Source organism: Rhincodon typus, chromosome 38 (genome assembly GCF_021869965.1).
Source record: "Rhincodon typus isolate 14 chromosome 38, sRhiTyp1.1, whole genome shotgun sequence".
NCBI lineage: Eukaryota > Metazoa > Chordata > Chondrichthyes > Orectolobiformes > Rhincodontidae > Rhincodon > Rhincodon typus.
In genome coordinates this window covers 17,896,988-17,913,762 of record NC_063369.1, presented here as the reverse complement: position 1 = coordinate 17,913,762, position 16,775 = coordinate 17,896,988, and the positions used below count along the sequence as shown (strand labels likewise).

General features: G+C 40.3%; 1 protein-coding gene across 1 annotated transcript in view; it reads right to left on the bottom strand.

The window, feature by feature from the left end:
- Nucleotides 1–5,676, bottom strand: part of LOC109931724 (pre-B-cell leukemia transcription factor 1-like) — a 71,743-nt gene extending 66,067 nt beyond the window's left edge. Inside the window, exon 1 of the mRNA XM_048617842.1 lies at nucleotides 5,482–5,676. Within this exon, the coding sequence (XP_048473799.1) occupies nucleotides 5,482–5,676 (195 nt within the window). The remainder of the gene's footprint in view (nucleotides 1–5,481) is intronic.
- Between the last annotated feature and the right edge of the window lie 11,099 nt (nucleotides 5,677–16,775).

The window sequence follows — 16,775 nt, the reverse complement described above, 5'->3', positions numbered from 1 at the left end:
TGAAGAAGGGTCCAGACCCGAAATGTCAGCTTTCCTGCTCCTCTGATGCTGCTTGGCCTGCTGTGTTCATCTAGCTCTACACCTTGTTATCTCAGATTCTCCAGCATCGGCAGTTCCCACTATCTCTGCAAAATATGAGTGATTCTTTGGAAGTGCTGAACTACACTGTCTCTCCAAGGTTACACCCAGAAGCTGCAAAGACTATTGACATGACTAATGTGAGAGCCCAACTGCAGTATCTCTAAAGATGGCAATACTGTATAACACAGGTTGCAGACTGCAAACATCACAGAAAATGATGTCGACTAGAAACTCCTCCATGCTCTCAGCTATGGTCTTGAAACTCCTTACACTACTTTATACACCTGGTTTGGAAAGGTAAGCTATTTGATTTCAAAAGCTAAATGGGCTCAGGAGTCCCAAAATTTGTTCCTACTTATTGAGCTAAAGGAGGATCATTGAACCTCCACACACCAGCTTTTTGCCATCAATTCATATTGCTGCTTGTTATTGCTGGGTTTTTCCACCTGCCAGCACCTCCTTGTAAACTACTTAACTATGAGAAATGCTAAATATCTGTATTGATGTGTGGGAGTGATGGAGTGCCTGATGGTGCATTGTCAGGAGAACTGTCCTCTTTTTAAGAGTCTTCTTCAGGAAGCTCATGCTAAGCAGACCTAGAAGAAAGGGAAAAAAAAAGAGTGAGGATGATACTGAACTTTTGCATGTGATGATCTTTAGCAATTTCTTGTAGTTGTGAAACATACTGAATGTTTCCTAAGGTGAATAGAGTTACAATATCAAGTAAGCTGCCAGCTTCACCTTCTCCAATGTTTATGATTCACCTATACAGTGATTGCCAGTCTTTTCCTGCTTTGCTTGGGTGAGATGTTAGCTATGACATTACATACTATTCTGTTCTGTAAAAAGAGTAGGCATGAGTGAGGTTCAAAAGATAACAGGAGCTGTAGATTGAGAAGGAGCAAATGGAATGAGGATGGGAGAAGTGAATAAATGGAAAGTCAAGTAGATAGAATGCTAATATAAGTAAACAATGCTGAGTGCTCATTGTACAATGCTAAGGTGCGAAAAAAGCAAAGAAAGAGGTGAGTGTTTGGAATGCTGGGGAAGGAGGTGGAAGTATTGTCAGATTGTTAAAAGATATGAAGAACTATACTTACCCTTGTTGCTCCAAGTTCAATAAATCTCTTCCTACATTGAAATCAGATCCTGGGGGTGATATTGCTGGCACCTTCCTCATCAGCCTCCTTTATCTATGCATGATAGTGTCCCTAGAGACAGTCTTGTGGCAGCTAGGGAACAGTATCCCTCGCTTACATATTTCATCATGAAGACCTCCAAAGAGGTATTTGAAAAACCTGTTAGCAATGCTAAAATTCATTAAAAATGAAAAATTGCTTTAAGTGGCACATTCCTGCTTTAAACAAGCCTTGGCAGACTTTCCAGAAATTGTGCTGAGAAAATGGGTGTGCCAGGAAGAAAGCAGTCCAAACACAAAGGCAGCCTTTCAATCACACTAAAATATGACCCTGTATTTATAATCACATGGATCTAACAGTAGCAAATGGGGGCATTTGTTTTGGAAACTACAGACAAAGATAGTGAATGAAATTTTTTTTGAAAGTATTTTGAGCAATATGCTTGATTCTGTTCCTTTCTTTGTATTTATAATGTTTGTGCATCAGTGATCATTGGATATTCAAATATTTCAGGTTGATGACAAAAACTTAGCAAACTGAAACATTAGCTCTTTCTTTCTCTCCAAAGAAATATCTAGAACATTTCTTGACTCAAATTTATTTCAGATTTCCAACATCCACAGCATTTGTTTCTGATTGGTGTTTTTTTTAATTTCAGTAAATTAAAATGCATCACGTCAGAAAGTAGCACTTATAAGAAGCAACAGAATATAGGCATTGATTGTGTTCTGATTTTCATAGTTATGATATTGAAATTAGACTTTCCTATTATCACCACTAACTATCATTATGATCTTCCTAACTACTTATGTGGAATTCATAAAAACTAAAAGAACTGCGGATGCTGTAAATCAGGAACAAAAACAAAATTGCTGGAAAAGCTCAGCAGGTCTGGCAGCATCTGTGAAGGAAAAAATAGAGTTAACGTTTTGGGTCCGGTGACCCTCCCTCAGTTCTGAGGAAGGTTCACCAGACCAGAAACGTTAACTCTGTTTATTCCTTCACAGATGCTCCCAGACCTGCTGAGCTTTTCCAGCAACTTTATTTTTGTATGTGGAATTCATGTAGGGGTAGTGTACACCATAAAATACTAAATAATGATATAGCGAGCAGTTGGAAACAAGAAATTTCAAAAGAACAGAGGCAGATGGTTCTTGCACATATGACATCTATAAAATAAATGGGATGGTGGTTAATCTACAGAAAATAGAATTCATTTAGTCTAAAACTGTTCATTTTTGTCATATGAAACTGTACACTTTTTATGAGTTGTCCCTTTCTGTTGTGTGATGCATGGTGAAACATGCCAACAATGAAATATACAATAATTGAATGATAATGCTCTAGCAAAAAGCAAAGAAGAGACATCAGGAGCATTTAAATTGCTTTCACTAGCCTTGTATCTATATAGATATACATAATATCCATCTTTTGATGGGCCATTTGGTATCATAAAGGTCTGGTCCAATTTGTTTTTCCTCTTTGATACAAGTATTCATTGCATATTTTAACTCTCCACATTTCTGATCACTAAAAAGAAACTAAAAAAAAATTTAGGTCACACCATAGATCATTCTTGATCTTGATCACACTGTGTAAGAGTTACTAGGAAGCTTAAACGGAAATTCTTAGATTGAACAAGCAACTATTTTCGCCATCTGAACCACTTCAATTCTTACTACTTGAAGTAAAGCGTGTTAAAAATGCACAGCAAAAATTGCAGAGGTCAAGTATATTTTTCTTAAAATGGTATGCTATCTTTAAAGGTGACTAAGAAATTCATCTTATTTCAAATAACAGCTCTTTTGCTCCAAGTAGCAGTGCATCATCTGCTTTGCATCCTCCCATGAATTATTTATCAAACGTTCTGGTAATTGGGTACACTGGGACTCAAAATAAAGTATATTAATATTCATTAGAAAACCCATAGTTAGATTTAACAGAAAAATACACGTCACTCCAAAGCATAGACCTGATATGGCATTTGTGTTCTTTTAGAATTTGTCTGATAAAACTGATAAAATATTCTTACAGCAGGTTTAAAGGAAAAGTCTATGTTTTCTAAAAGAAAATTCAGAAATTATATACATTTGTGACAGATATTTATATATTTCACACCATTAAAATTTTAGAAGTTAATTAAGATTTAAACAATCTTTCAGTAGAAACCACCCTTGCTTCAGGTGTTTGCAACATTTCAATGAGAAGGTATTAAAAAAAAAATTCCCAGCCTCTTCTTCAGTGGTAAGTGAATGTTTTTGATGAGATTTACTAAAATGTAGCCTTTGCCAAGTTTGGTAGAATATTCGCCACCAGTGATGATGTTGAATGAACCCTGCACAGACACTTTGGTTTCTCTCTGTCATTTACTATTAGAATAGGTAGCAAGCAACTACAGTCTCTTTCCCCATGTATGTCCACTTGTGAATTTGTGCAGTGAATACTCAGGGACTATTGAACGCCTCTCCAGGAATAAAAGCCCAGCAATCTCTCAGGCTTCAATCACTATCTGCCCAGAGCAGATTAATAACCACACTACAGTGAACCAGGGACTCAGTTACCACAGAAACAAGAATTTCAGCTCAAATTTAAGGCATGCATTTTATTTAGTTTACCTTTGCCTGATAACATACAGCATAGTGGCATCATAATATTACAAGATAGTGCTGCAAACTGGAATAATTTCACAATATGGCAGCCTGCTCTATGTTAATCTGCACTAGAAAGAACACTATTATTTAAATGATTAAATGATGCAAAATGAAAACACTGGAGGGATATCACCTAGGGTTTAAATAATAAATTCCATCTATCATTTTTATTTCTGAAAACACAGATTTTTCCTTTAAATTTGATATTTCTATGAGCGGCTAATTTCAAGATGATACAAGCTGGTTCATGAGAATGTTTATGTAAAGAGAATTCACATATCAATTTATTGCCTACACATTCAGTAGTGTTTCCATCACAGTGACTGGATAACAGGGATGGTCTGCTTACCGGACATATTTGGAGCTTTGCGCTGTACCATTTTTAACAAAAATGCCTTATCAGGTTTATTCTTTTCAACTTACTTTAATTTGGACATTATCAGTACAATTTATAAATCCCAAAACAGTCAACATTTTGCCAAAAGTCACCGGAGTATAAAAAAAGTGACACAAAGGAATGCAATATTGTAAATAAAAATTCCTTTTGGCCAAAAACACACTGGCTAGCATTTCCAATTTATGGAGAATTTAATGAGCTGGGCTCATTTAAAGAAAAAAAATTTGAGATATGCGTTGAAGGGAGGTGTAAAAGTGGAGTAGGACTTGAAAAAGTATTTCTTCCTACCATCAAGGGATCAAGTTACAGACCCAGCATTGATCACTTTAAGTGACTGCATTTCTAACACTTTGAACTTGCTGTCTGGGGACTCAGGGGATAAGGTGTAGATGACCTGAAGTTACTACCCTCTTTTATACCTTTAACATGCAGCTATTGTAGTTTTTCTGCTGCTGAAAGAAAGCTTGACTCAGCTTTTACCAGAGTGGATAGGAAAATCACTGGCTTAACAATGACATTGGAAAGATTGGCAGGTAGGCAGAAATAAGTGACATATAATAAAGATCAAGACATTCACAGCAATTCAGGTCTAGCAAAAATGAATATGATTTTACCTTCATTGCAAGTATAAGTTCCTATTATCTCAATCATGAACATATTTACATACAGAGAAGGAGCACGAGTTTTATTATGACAGTTTAATTGATGTAAAATATTATTTAAAATGTTAAGATTTAGCTTGAAGAGGTAGGTGCCAAGCTCTGTGGGAGAATGGCACTGTTCATACATAAGGTTACACTTTATTTAAACTTCAAACTCAAATATCAGCGTACTATACCATAATTACACCAGCTTTGTGTTTGGGAAACAAATTCATCAATTTAAAAAAATTACGAAAGTGTTTGGATCCTCGCTATCTACCTTGGGCTACAACCAAAGTCATAATGCAGTGAAACTGCAATGTGAAAAAAAAAAGCAGCCAGCAACCATTAATTTAATATTGTACAATATCTCATAATATCTTATCCCAGAAACCCTGGCAGGTAATCAAACATATGTACTGATATAAAAGCACAATTTACATATTAAGCTTTTCGCCTACATTTGTTGCTTTGCTTGTTTCTCCAAGCTGGCTTGAGGGGAATGTGTAGTGATATCTGTGGATGTGGACTGCAGACGAATCCCAGGCTGAAGCTGGGAGAGTAGGCTGTACCTGTGACACTGTGATACCACATTTCTTTGCCAGTTCCTCTTTGGCTTCCTCACTAGGGTAGGGATTACTCAGGTGGGAGTAGAAATACTCGTTCAGAACTTCCGTGGCTTGTTTGCTGAAATTACGTCGTTTTCGCCTTTGAAATGAAGGAAAAAAAATTTTGAGTGTCACTGTCTTAAAGTGAGTCTCAAGCATCTAACATTTTCCTTCTACATCAGACCAAATCGGTTTACTGTATCACTAGTTTACTCAGCCTTTTCGGTTTTTCAATTTGCATGTTGAATTTGCCGAGCTAAAAAAATTAAACTGGAAAACAAATACCATCAAATTGAATATTTTACTCTCAATTTTGTTGTACACAAGCTCAATCTTTTCTAGCCATCAAGTTAGAAAGCACACCATAAAATAAAATGCCATTTGGCCTATCAGTTCTTGCCAACCCGTTTGAAATATTTATCCACCTTAACTTGCTCTTCTGCTCTTTACCATTGAGACCACACTATTCTCTCCTTCAAGTATTTCTCCAATTCCTTTGAATTTACTTCTCCACCTTTTCAGGCAATGCATTCTAGATCATAATAATTAACATAATTGTTGTGGTTGGTTGGCTCACCGAGCTGGTTTGTTGTTCCACAGACGTTTCATTATCCTGCTAGGTAACATCAGTGCAACCTCCATTGAAGCGCTGTTGTGTTTTCCCGCCTGTTATTTAAACTCTGGTGTCCGTTGAGCTGGATTACCTCACTTCCAGTTTTCCTGCGCAATGGAGTGTATATGGGATCTAGCTCTATGTGTTTATTGATGGCTTTCTAAGTGGAGTACCAGGCTTCTAGGAATTCCCGTCCTTGTCTCTGCTTTGCCTGTCCCAGGATCCTGGTGTTGTCCCAATCAACTGGTGGTTTTCTTTATCCATGTGGATGGAGATGAGTGAGCAATGGTTGTGTCTTTTTGTTGCTAGTTGATGTTCGTGTACTCTTGTGGTTAATTTCCTTCCTGTCTGTCCAATGTAATGTTTGTTGCAGACTTTGCAGGGAATCTTATCTATGACATTGGTCCTGTCCATGGTGGGTAGTGGGTCTTTGGTTCGGGTGAGCAGTTGGCATGGGGTTGATAGGGTAGAGTAGCACACAAACCCACATCAACCCTATGCCAACTGCTCACCTGGACCAAAGACCCACTACCCACCATGGACAGGACCAATGTCATATACAAGATTCCCTGCAAAGACTGCGACAAACACTACATTGTGTTTGGACAAACAGGAAGGAAATTAACCACAAGGCTCCATGATCATCAACTGGCAACAAAAAGACAAGACCAATACTCACTCATCTCCATCCACATGGATAAGGAAAACCACCAATTCGATTGGGGCAACACCAGGATCCTGGGACAGGCAAAGCAGAGACAAGGATGGGAATTCCTAGAAGCCTGGTACTCCACTAAGAAAGCCATCAATAGACACATAGAGCTAGACCCCGTATACACTCCATTGCGAAGGAAAACTGGAAGTGAGGTAATCCAGCTCAATGGACTCCAGAGTTTAAATGACGGCAGGAAAACATAACAGCGCTTCAATGGAGGCTGCACTGATGATGTTACCCAGCAGGGTAATGAAACGTCTGCAAAACAATGAACCAGCTCAGCGAGCCAACCAACCACAGCATCCACAACCCGAGCTACAAATCTACTCTAAAACCTTAGAATTAATATAATTCATAATAAAAAGACCTATCCTTTCATCTCAGTTCTTTCGCCAATTACCTTAAGCTGCTGTCCTTCCATTACTGACCCTTCTCACAGTAGGGTGATTCATTCTGAGGTGATTCATTTTGGAAGGACAAACTTGAAAGCAGAATACAGGGTTAACGGAAAGATTCTTGGCAGTGTGGAGGAGCAGAGGGATCTTGGGTTTCATGTTCACAGTTCCCTGAGAGCTGCCACCCGGGTGGATACAGTTGTTAAGAAGGCATATGGTGTGTTAGCTTTCATTAATAGAGGGATTGAGTTCAAGAGCCGTGAAGTTATGCTCCAGCTATACAAAAGCCTGGTTCGGCCACATCTGGAGTATTGTGTCCAGTTTTGGTCACCTCATTACAGGAGAGATGTGGAAGCATTAGAAAAGGTGCAGAGGAGATTTACCAGGATGTTGCCTGGAATGGAGGGAAGGTCTTACGAGGAAAAGTTGAGAGAGCTAGGGATTTTCTCTTTAGAACGACGAAGGATGAGAGGTGACTTGATAGAGGTGTACAAAATGATCAGAGGTATAGATAGAGTGGACAGCCAGAGACTTTTTCCTAGGGTGGAGGTAGCTTTTACGAGGGGACATAGTTTTAAAGTGAAAGGAGGTAGATATCGGGGAGACGTCAGAGGTAGGTTCTTTACTCAGAGAGTGGTCGGGGCGTGGAATGCATTGCTGGAGAGCGTCGTGGAGTCGGCCTCATTAGGGGCATTTAAGCAGCTATTAGATAGGCATATGGATGATAGTATAAGGTAGCGGTGGAGGTTAGATAGACCTTAGGTTTAGGGTAAAAGTTCGGCACAACATCGTGGGCCGAAGGGCCTGTACTGTGCTGTACTGTTCTATGTTCTATGTTCTGTGTTCTAGAAATAGTTTATCCTTAGTTACCCTATAAAAATCATTCATATGCATGAATTTTTCAGTGATAATGAAACTGTCAACAAATTTGCACATGCAGAGAATAACAGGAAAAACCAAAAGTTGCTGTTAGTGATTCTACAATCTATGAGAGTCTGCGGGCTTACATCACTATCTCCAAGCAATCAGATTCTCACGCCTAATCTTGTAAAAACCCTTTAAAAAATTACACCTTGTTGAATGGGTTATTGATTTCTACCAAACACTCTTCACATGCCCTTTTATATTTGTGCAATGTCAAATTTCTCCTTGCTGATGAACAAAAGGTATATTTCAAAACATAGTTTGTTTTTAAATATAAGTTTATAGTCTTGCTTGTATCGTAATCTAATCATAATTTAAATTTTCAAGGACTCCGCAGTAAAATAAACTGAAGGTGATGGATTCTGTAGTGTAGTGGCTATCACTTTCACCCCACTCGTGAAAGGTCTGCAATTTAAAACTGGGCAGAAACAGCGAGCTGCCTGAACAGGCCCTTTTGTGGTACAGTGGTAGTGCTCCTACCCTGGACTAGGAGGCCAAGATTCATGTGTCAGAGGTGTGCAATAACATCTGTGAACAGGTTGATTAGAAAAGTAAGTTAAATAAAACGAAAACTTCCTACTTTCTGGTCTTTGAGAGTGCCTCAATGTATTCTAATTACTGTACTTTCTGATATCGCTGTAGCAAGACGCCTTGAGATCTTCTTGTCTTGTCAGATGGTTTTCAATGCTGATTTGAATCTTCTCTGCTCTGAGAAGAACAATTTCAGCTTCTCTTATTTGCCACATAACTTAAGCTCCTCATTCCTGGTACCATTCAATTAGATCTTCTCTATGTTGTCTCCACACCATGGCCTTTTTTACTTCACTTATGGGGTATTGATGTCGCTGGCTGGGCTAGCATTTATTGCCCGTCCCTAGTTCGCTTTGATAAGGTGATTGTATGCTGTAGGTAGACCCACGAAAGGGAGGGAATTTCAGGATTTTGACCAGCAACACCGAAGGAACGGTGATATATTTCCAAGTCAGGATGGTGAGTGGCTTGGAGGGGAACTTGCAGGTTCCCATGCACCTGCTGCTCTTGTCCTCCAAGCTGGAAGGGATCGCGGGTTTGGAAAGTGCTGTCTAAGGATCGTTGACAAATTTCTGCAGTGCATCTTGCAAATAGTATATTCTGCTGCTATTGAGAGTTGCCTTGATGGCCTTCCTATAGTGTGAACTGGAAACAATTCTCCAATAAGCAATCAATATAGATAGATTTAATCTATTTTACAGAACATGTATCATACATTCAAGATGAAATGTTTTCCTTGAAACAGAACAGGTAAAGCTAAATAGGATGAATTTTTTTTAACCTTTCTTATACATTCAAGTGAAGCATATATAGAACATAGAACAGTACAGCACAGTACAGGCCCTTTGGCCCACGATGTTGTGCTGACCTATTATCCTACTCTAAGATCAAACTACCCTGCATACCGTTCATTTTACTATCATCCATGTGACTATCCAAGAGTCGCTTAAATGTCCCTAATGTATCTGACTCCACTACACCGCTGGCAGCGCATTCCATGCACCCACCCACTCTCTGTATAAAGAACTTACCTCTGACATCTCCCCTATACATTCCTCCAATCACCTTAAAATTATGCCCCCTCGTAATAGTCATTTCTGCCCTGGGAAAAAGTCTCTGGCTATCCACTCTATCTATGCCTCTCATCATCTTGTAAACCTCTATCAAGTCACCTCTCATCCTTCTTCGCTCCAATGAGAAAAGCCCTAGCTCCCTCAACCTTTCCTCATAAGACCTGCCCTCCAGTCCAGGCAGCATTCTGGTAAATCTCCTCTGCACCCTTTCTAAAGCTTCCAAATCCTTCCTATAATAGGCGACCAGAACTGAACACAATATTCCAAGTGTGATATCTGTTCCAAGGTCATGCGCTAAGTGGCTTAGCAAACAGTGGACACTCAATAGTTAAATGGCACAAAATTGAGATAGATGGTTTCTATTGTTTGGATGTTACAGGTGCTATTTAAGGACTAATATAATGCACAGAGTGTTCACGTTCACTTTTGCAAGAAACTTTATCGTAACCATGTTGGAGTAGATGCTAAAAGGAGCCTAGTCTTCACCCATCTGGGACATTTTATTTGTAACAACACATTACATATTGTGCACTCAATCGAACAACCAGTTTCCTTAGATCCTATAACTATGTATTCATCTGTGCTCATATATAAATGTTCACCATTTGAATACATTTAAATATCCAACTGTTGCCTGATTAATAAGGACACCCAGCAGCACTTTTTTAAAGGATCATGAACTGCTGACAGGTTAGTTGTTAATTAATTTCTTCTGGTTGTTGTTGGAATTCCATATGTGTTTGCTGGCTGTATAGTTGTTTAAAGATACAAAAGGTCTACAGGGAGTGGTGCAGCAGTGCTTAATGGCTTTTTGCTGACTTCAAAGTTTATACGCAAATCAGTTGCTCCCAGGCATAGGTTCACTAATAATCAACTCTCTTGGAATTCAGTGCAATTTAGAAGTTGAACAGAGCAGAAAAAGTTGCTGAAAGAAGTAGCTGGAGGATAGTGAGATGGGCTCTCATTAAGAGGCCTTCAGAGAAGAATTGTCCCAGTAAGGACAATGTCTGTAACATGTGTGCATTATTAAGAACATTCTCAGTGAAATCCTCCACCTGCTGTAGTCACAGCTACAATCTCAAGGAGGGACAAGGATCCCTTATCAATAGCTATAAAGGTGACCATACAGATGAAATTTTAAGCACCTGTTTCTTTTCAGGCTGCAGTTGGAGATATTTGCAAAATCTTGCTGTTTGTCATCCAATGTTCCATAAAGCAGGTAACTGACTTTATTCTTTGAGACCTAACTGCATTTCATTCGCTCCTACCAGAGACAAACATTCGGAGCGATCATGAGTCTCTACCAGCATTGCAGACTTTTTCATATTGTAGAGCGCTACTGAATGGATGCATATTGCTTTGCAGACTACATATGGCAAATGCCCAATAACAGAACTAAAAGGGATACCATTTTCTCAATGTACAGCTAGTACAGGCAGCAGATTATTCAGGTCATTGCTCTGTGTCCTGACAGTATTCGTAATGCTTCATTCTCCAGCAGTTGATTATGCCAGCTGCATTTGAGTCACCACGGCAAGCTAAAAGTGCCTATTGGGTGACAAGAGCTATCAACTGACTACATGGCTAATTACTCCTGTGCAGTACCCATGTACAAATGCACAGCATGCATATATTGAAGGTCATGTTGTCACATGAAATGTGATCTATGACTCTATGTGCAGATCATTAGTGCACTCAAAGAACACTTTCTGTATTGCTCTGGAGAGGTCTGCTGTAGCAAAATAGTTGTCAAGGTTGCTCACAGTGTGCAGCATACAACTTGCCATCATGAAGGGATGGGGACAGCTCTTGCTACCAGATATACAGTGAGCAACTCCAGGCACAAGGAGACAAACCAAAGGGAACCTAAATGTCCCTTCCCAACTGGGTTGTCTGTGAAAGAGAAGGTTCGTTTGACTAATATAAAGTGTAAAGTGGTTGTCCAATTATGAAAGATTAGACAGGTTGGGCCTGAATCCAAAATATTTTAGAAGAATGATGGGTAATCTTATTTAAACATAAGATCCTGTGGGTTATCACAGAATGGATGCTCTGTGGAGGTTTCTCCTTGTAGGTGAGACTACATATGAAGGGACATTGTTAAAAAAACAAAGGGTTTCCCATTTAAGATGGAGATGAGGAGAAATTTAAGCAGTACAGGCTGGCTTTAAGTGATGCTAGCAATTTATGATATTGTTCCCCAGCTGAAATGTCCAGCCAATCAACAACATGGTTAGTGCTGGATGGACTATATAAAAATAACACCATAAGACTGATATTAGTATGGGTTAACTGCACATAAGAACATTAGAACATAAGAACTAGGATCAGGAGTGGGCCATCTCGCCCCTCGAGCCTGCCCCGCCATTTAATAAGATCATGGCTGATCTTTTTGAGACTCAGCTCCACTTACCAGCCCGCTCACCATAACCCTTAATTCCTTTACTGTTCAGAAATTTATCTAGCCTTGCCTTAAAAACATTCAGCGAGGTAACTTCAACCGCTTCACTGGGCAGGGAATTCCACAGATTCACAACCCTTTGGGTGAAGAAGTTCCTCCTGAACTCAGTCCTACATCTGCTTCCCTTTATTTTGAGGCTATGCCCTCTAGTCCTAGTTTCACCTGCTAGTGGAAACAACCTTCCTGCCTCCACTGTATCTATTCCCTTCATAATCTTGTGTTTCTATAAGATCTCCCCTCATTCTTCTGAATTCCAATGAGTATAATCCCAGCCTACTCAGTCTCTCCTCGTAATCCAACCCTCTCAACTCTGGAATCAACTGAGTGAAACTCCTCTGCACCCCCTCCAGTGCTAGTATATCCCTTCTCAAGTCAGGAGACCAAAACTGCGCACTGTACTCCAGGTGTGGCCTCATCAGGACCCCCTATACAGCTGCAGCATAGCCTCCCTGTTTTTAAACTCCATCCCTCTAGCAATGACAGATAAAATTCCATTTGCCTTTTTAATTACCTGCTGCACCTGCAATCCTACTTTAGCGATTCATGCACAAGGACACCCAAGTCCCTCTGCACAGCAGCGTGCTGCAATTTTTTACCATTTAAAACATAGTCCATTTTGCTATTATTCCTACCAAAATGGATGACCTCACACTTATCAACATTGTACTTCATCTGCCAGACCTTTGCTCACTCACTTAGACTATCTATATCCCTCTGCAGACTTTCAGTGTCTTCTGCACACTTTGGTCTACCACTCATCTTACTGTCATCTGCAAATTTTGACACACGACACTTCGTCACCAACTCCAAATCATCTATGTAAATTGTAAACAATTGCGGTCCCAACACTGACACCTGAGGCATGTCACTAGCCACTGGCCGCCAACCAGAAAAACACCCATTTACCCCCACTCTTTGCTTTCTACTGGTCAACCAATCCTCTATCCATGCCAATACATTACCTGTAATACCGTGCAACTTTATCTTATGTAGCAGCCTTTGGTGTGGCACCTTGTCAAATGCCTTCTGGAAATCCAGATACACCACATCCACAGGTTCCCCACTGTCCACCATGCAAGTAATGTCCTCAAAAAATTCCACCAAATTAGTTAAACATGACCTACCCTTCATGAACCCATGCTGGTTGTTCCCAATGGGACAATTTATATCCAGATGTCTTGCTATTTCTTCTTTAATGATAGATTCAAGCATTTTCCCCACTAACAAAGTTAAGCTAACTAGCCTATAGTTACCTGCTTTTTGTCTACTTCCTTTTTTAAACAGTGGTATCACATTGACTGTTTTCCAATCTGCGCGAACCACCCCTGACTCCAGTGAATTTTGGTAAATAATTACTAGTGCATTTGCTATTTCCCCCATCACCTCTTTTAGTAGCCTGGGATGCATTTCATCAGGGCCAGGATCACTGCATATGTTTTTGGGCATCGTTAGATTTAGCCTCTTGATTATTAAGTAAAGTTCTACTGTGTATTTCACCTAACAAGCCATTATAAGCTCATCAATTGCTTTGATAAAAATTATTACGTTTATTAATAAAATGTTGGTCTTCACATGAGACATTCATCAAACTTTGGATGAGATCCAAACTCACAACCTCCATAGAACAAAGCTCTTTGATTTAAATTCTCAAAGTGCAAGCTAGAACACAAAAATGAAAAAACACTTGTCAAGCTTAAATGAAGAAAGACTATTTGCAACTAGTCACAAGAGACCTTTGCTGTTAGAACTCCCTGATTTCAAAGACATATATTTCTGATTTTGTTAATATTGTGCAAAGGAAAACAAATATTCCCCAGTGCCTTGTTAAGAGATATTTTGGGAACCAGATTAGCTGACCTTTTAAGAAGTCTCACACTTGCCACTTTATAACACTTGCAATCTGAAAATTCAACTAAATTACATCTACTGGATACCCTTTCCAGCCAGTATGGATTACAGGAACCTGAAGCACTGAAGGACAGCAAGACCTTTGACCCTATTAGAAGTCACATACATCTGTGGATACCCCTGCTGAAACGTCCTGGGAAAATATTTGAAGTTTATGTATTGATGGACGATGTGCATAAATAGAAGCTAGAAGTATCAGGCTAAATATCTTCCAAGGAAACTGATTAGCTGATTTTCACATTATGGGACTGGTTATTAACAAGTCCGGTGAATCCAATACAGAATATGACTCGGGAATAAGAACAACATATATAACTTTCCCCTGGTATTATTAGGGGAAATAGAAGCTCATATTGTATACTGTTGCTTCACATCATCAGCTGTCTGATCGACAGGCATTGTAACTGCACATACAAGAATTAAGTTAAGAGGCTACCAGTCTTTAGCACTATGTGTCCTTAGGCCATGTTAGACCACTGAATAAGTCTGAATGAGTGCTACTTTCCCTTACGCCCGGCATAGGATAATATTTTGTAATTGTTCAATTTGGGAGCATAAGATGTTAAAAAGCCTTTAATAAATTGTTAACGTTAACTTTTGTTCAACAACACGGGCAGCATAAGTAAAAACCGGAAGAACTGCGGATGCTGTAAATCAGGAACAAAGTTACTGGAAAAACTCAGCAGGTCTGGCAGCATCTGTGAAGGAATAAACAGAGTTGACATTTCGGGTCCGGTATCCTTCCTCAGAACACAGACAGCATGGTGGCTCAGTGGTTAGCACTGTTGCCTCACAACACCTGGTTTAGTTCTAGCCTCAGGTGACAGTCTGTGTGGAGTTTGCATGTTCTCCCTATGCCGGTGTGGGTTTCTGCTGAGTGCTCAATTTACTGCAAGGTGGTCTGGTTTCCTCCCACAGTCCAAAGATGTGCAGGTTATTTGGATTGGACATGGTCAATTGACTAGTGTCCAAGGATGTGCAAGCTAAATGGATTAATCATGTTAAATGTGGGGTTACAGGGATAGGGTACAGGGCTGGGTCTGGGTCTGGGTCTGAGTGGTATGCTGTTTGGATGGCTCGTGCAGACTCGATGGGCTGTATGGTCTTTTTCTGCACTGTAGAGATTCTATTATAAGAGTAAAACAAAGAAACAAAAAAACCCCTTCATTTGCTCCTGGGATAAGCAGGGTCTGTTTGACTTTCACCCAACTCACATCAATTGGAAGCAGGTGTTAATTAATGTTTAAACTGTTACGCCCGATGCTGCGCCGCTACATCATGGTGAAGGTGATTGTTCCTCCCATTCAAAGTCATCATCTTCCTCCTCCGAAGCATGCCGCAACACTCCTAGCTCTTCAGCACCCATCACATCCCCTCTTACTGCTCTAGTTGAGCAGACCACAGCACACAAGGATTATGCAACACGCTTTGTCTGAAGTGAACTTCAAGGCTCCAAGACTGATCCAAGCATCTGCTCCACAATGTTCTTGGCTGAAGAATGGGCTGCGCTGTATCTAAGCTATGCATCAATATGAGGGTTATGATTTGAAGTCACGAGCCATGGTTGCAGAGAGTAGCCCTCATCTTCCAGGTGCTATCCTTGTGACGCATCTGGCCTTTGACATTAAGCAGGAAGGTGAGAGAGTTATCAAAGATATATGCATCATGGCAACTTCAAAGGTACTTGGTAAAGACCTCTAAGACATGAGGTCAATGATCACGGATGATATGTACATTGATCGAACGGAATAAGTTGAAGTAATCTACCTCGTTGTGATATGGTACTTTCAATACAGTCTATAGCGTCCTGCGCCTAGAGAAAGTCAGCTATGTTGGCAAATCTTACTGCCTAGCCTACAGCACTGAGACCGTCATGGGGAAGTGAGATGATGTTAATCTGACACAAATTGCATCAGAGACAGCCTTGACACTTTGCGGGATAAGGATTGACAGACCTGACTCAGTTTGCTGATTTTGATTATCCAGACATTCTTGCTGAGAGAGTTTAGTTGCAGTTTGAACCTTGTGCAGCAATGCAGCTCAATGAAAGATTACAGGCGGCACAGTGGCTCAGTGGTTAGCACTGATGCCACAGACCGCCAGGGACCTGGGTTCGATTCCACCCTCAGGCGACTGACTGTGGAGTTTGCACATTCTCCGTATGTGTGCATTGATGTACTCCGGTCTCCTCCCACAGTCCAAAGATGTGCAGCTTAGGTAGACTGGCCACGTTAAGTTGCCTGTAGTGCTCAGGGATGTGCAGGCTAGGTGGGTTAGCCAAGGAAAATGCATGATTATAGGGTGGGGTGGGATGCTTTTCGGAGGGTTGTTATGGACGTGATGGGCCAATGGCCAGCTTCTATGGTGTAGGGGTTCTATGATTCAATCACGGCCAAAGTAGATGACAGTTACATAGATCTTCACTGTAAGCTGAATAAACCACTAACTTCTTCAGTGCATGCAAGGAAGGTGGGTGAGGTTTAATCTCAGTTTGAACCCTGTGACGGAACAAAATTTGGATGATTGTTGAGGTTGGTTGGCTCGCCGAACTGGTTTGTTGTTCCGCAGACGTTTCGTTACCCTGCTGGGTAGCAGCCTCCGATGAAGCGTTGGTGTGTTTTCCCGCCTGGTTTTTAAA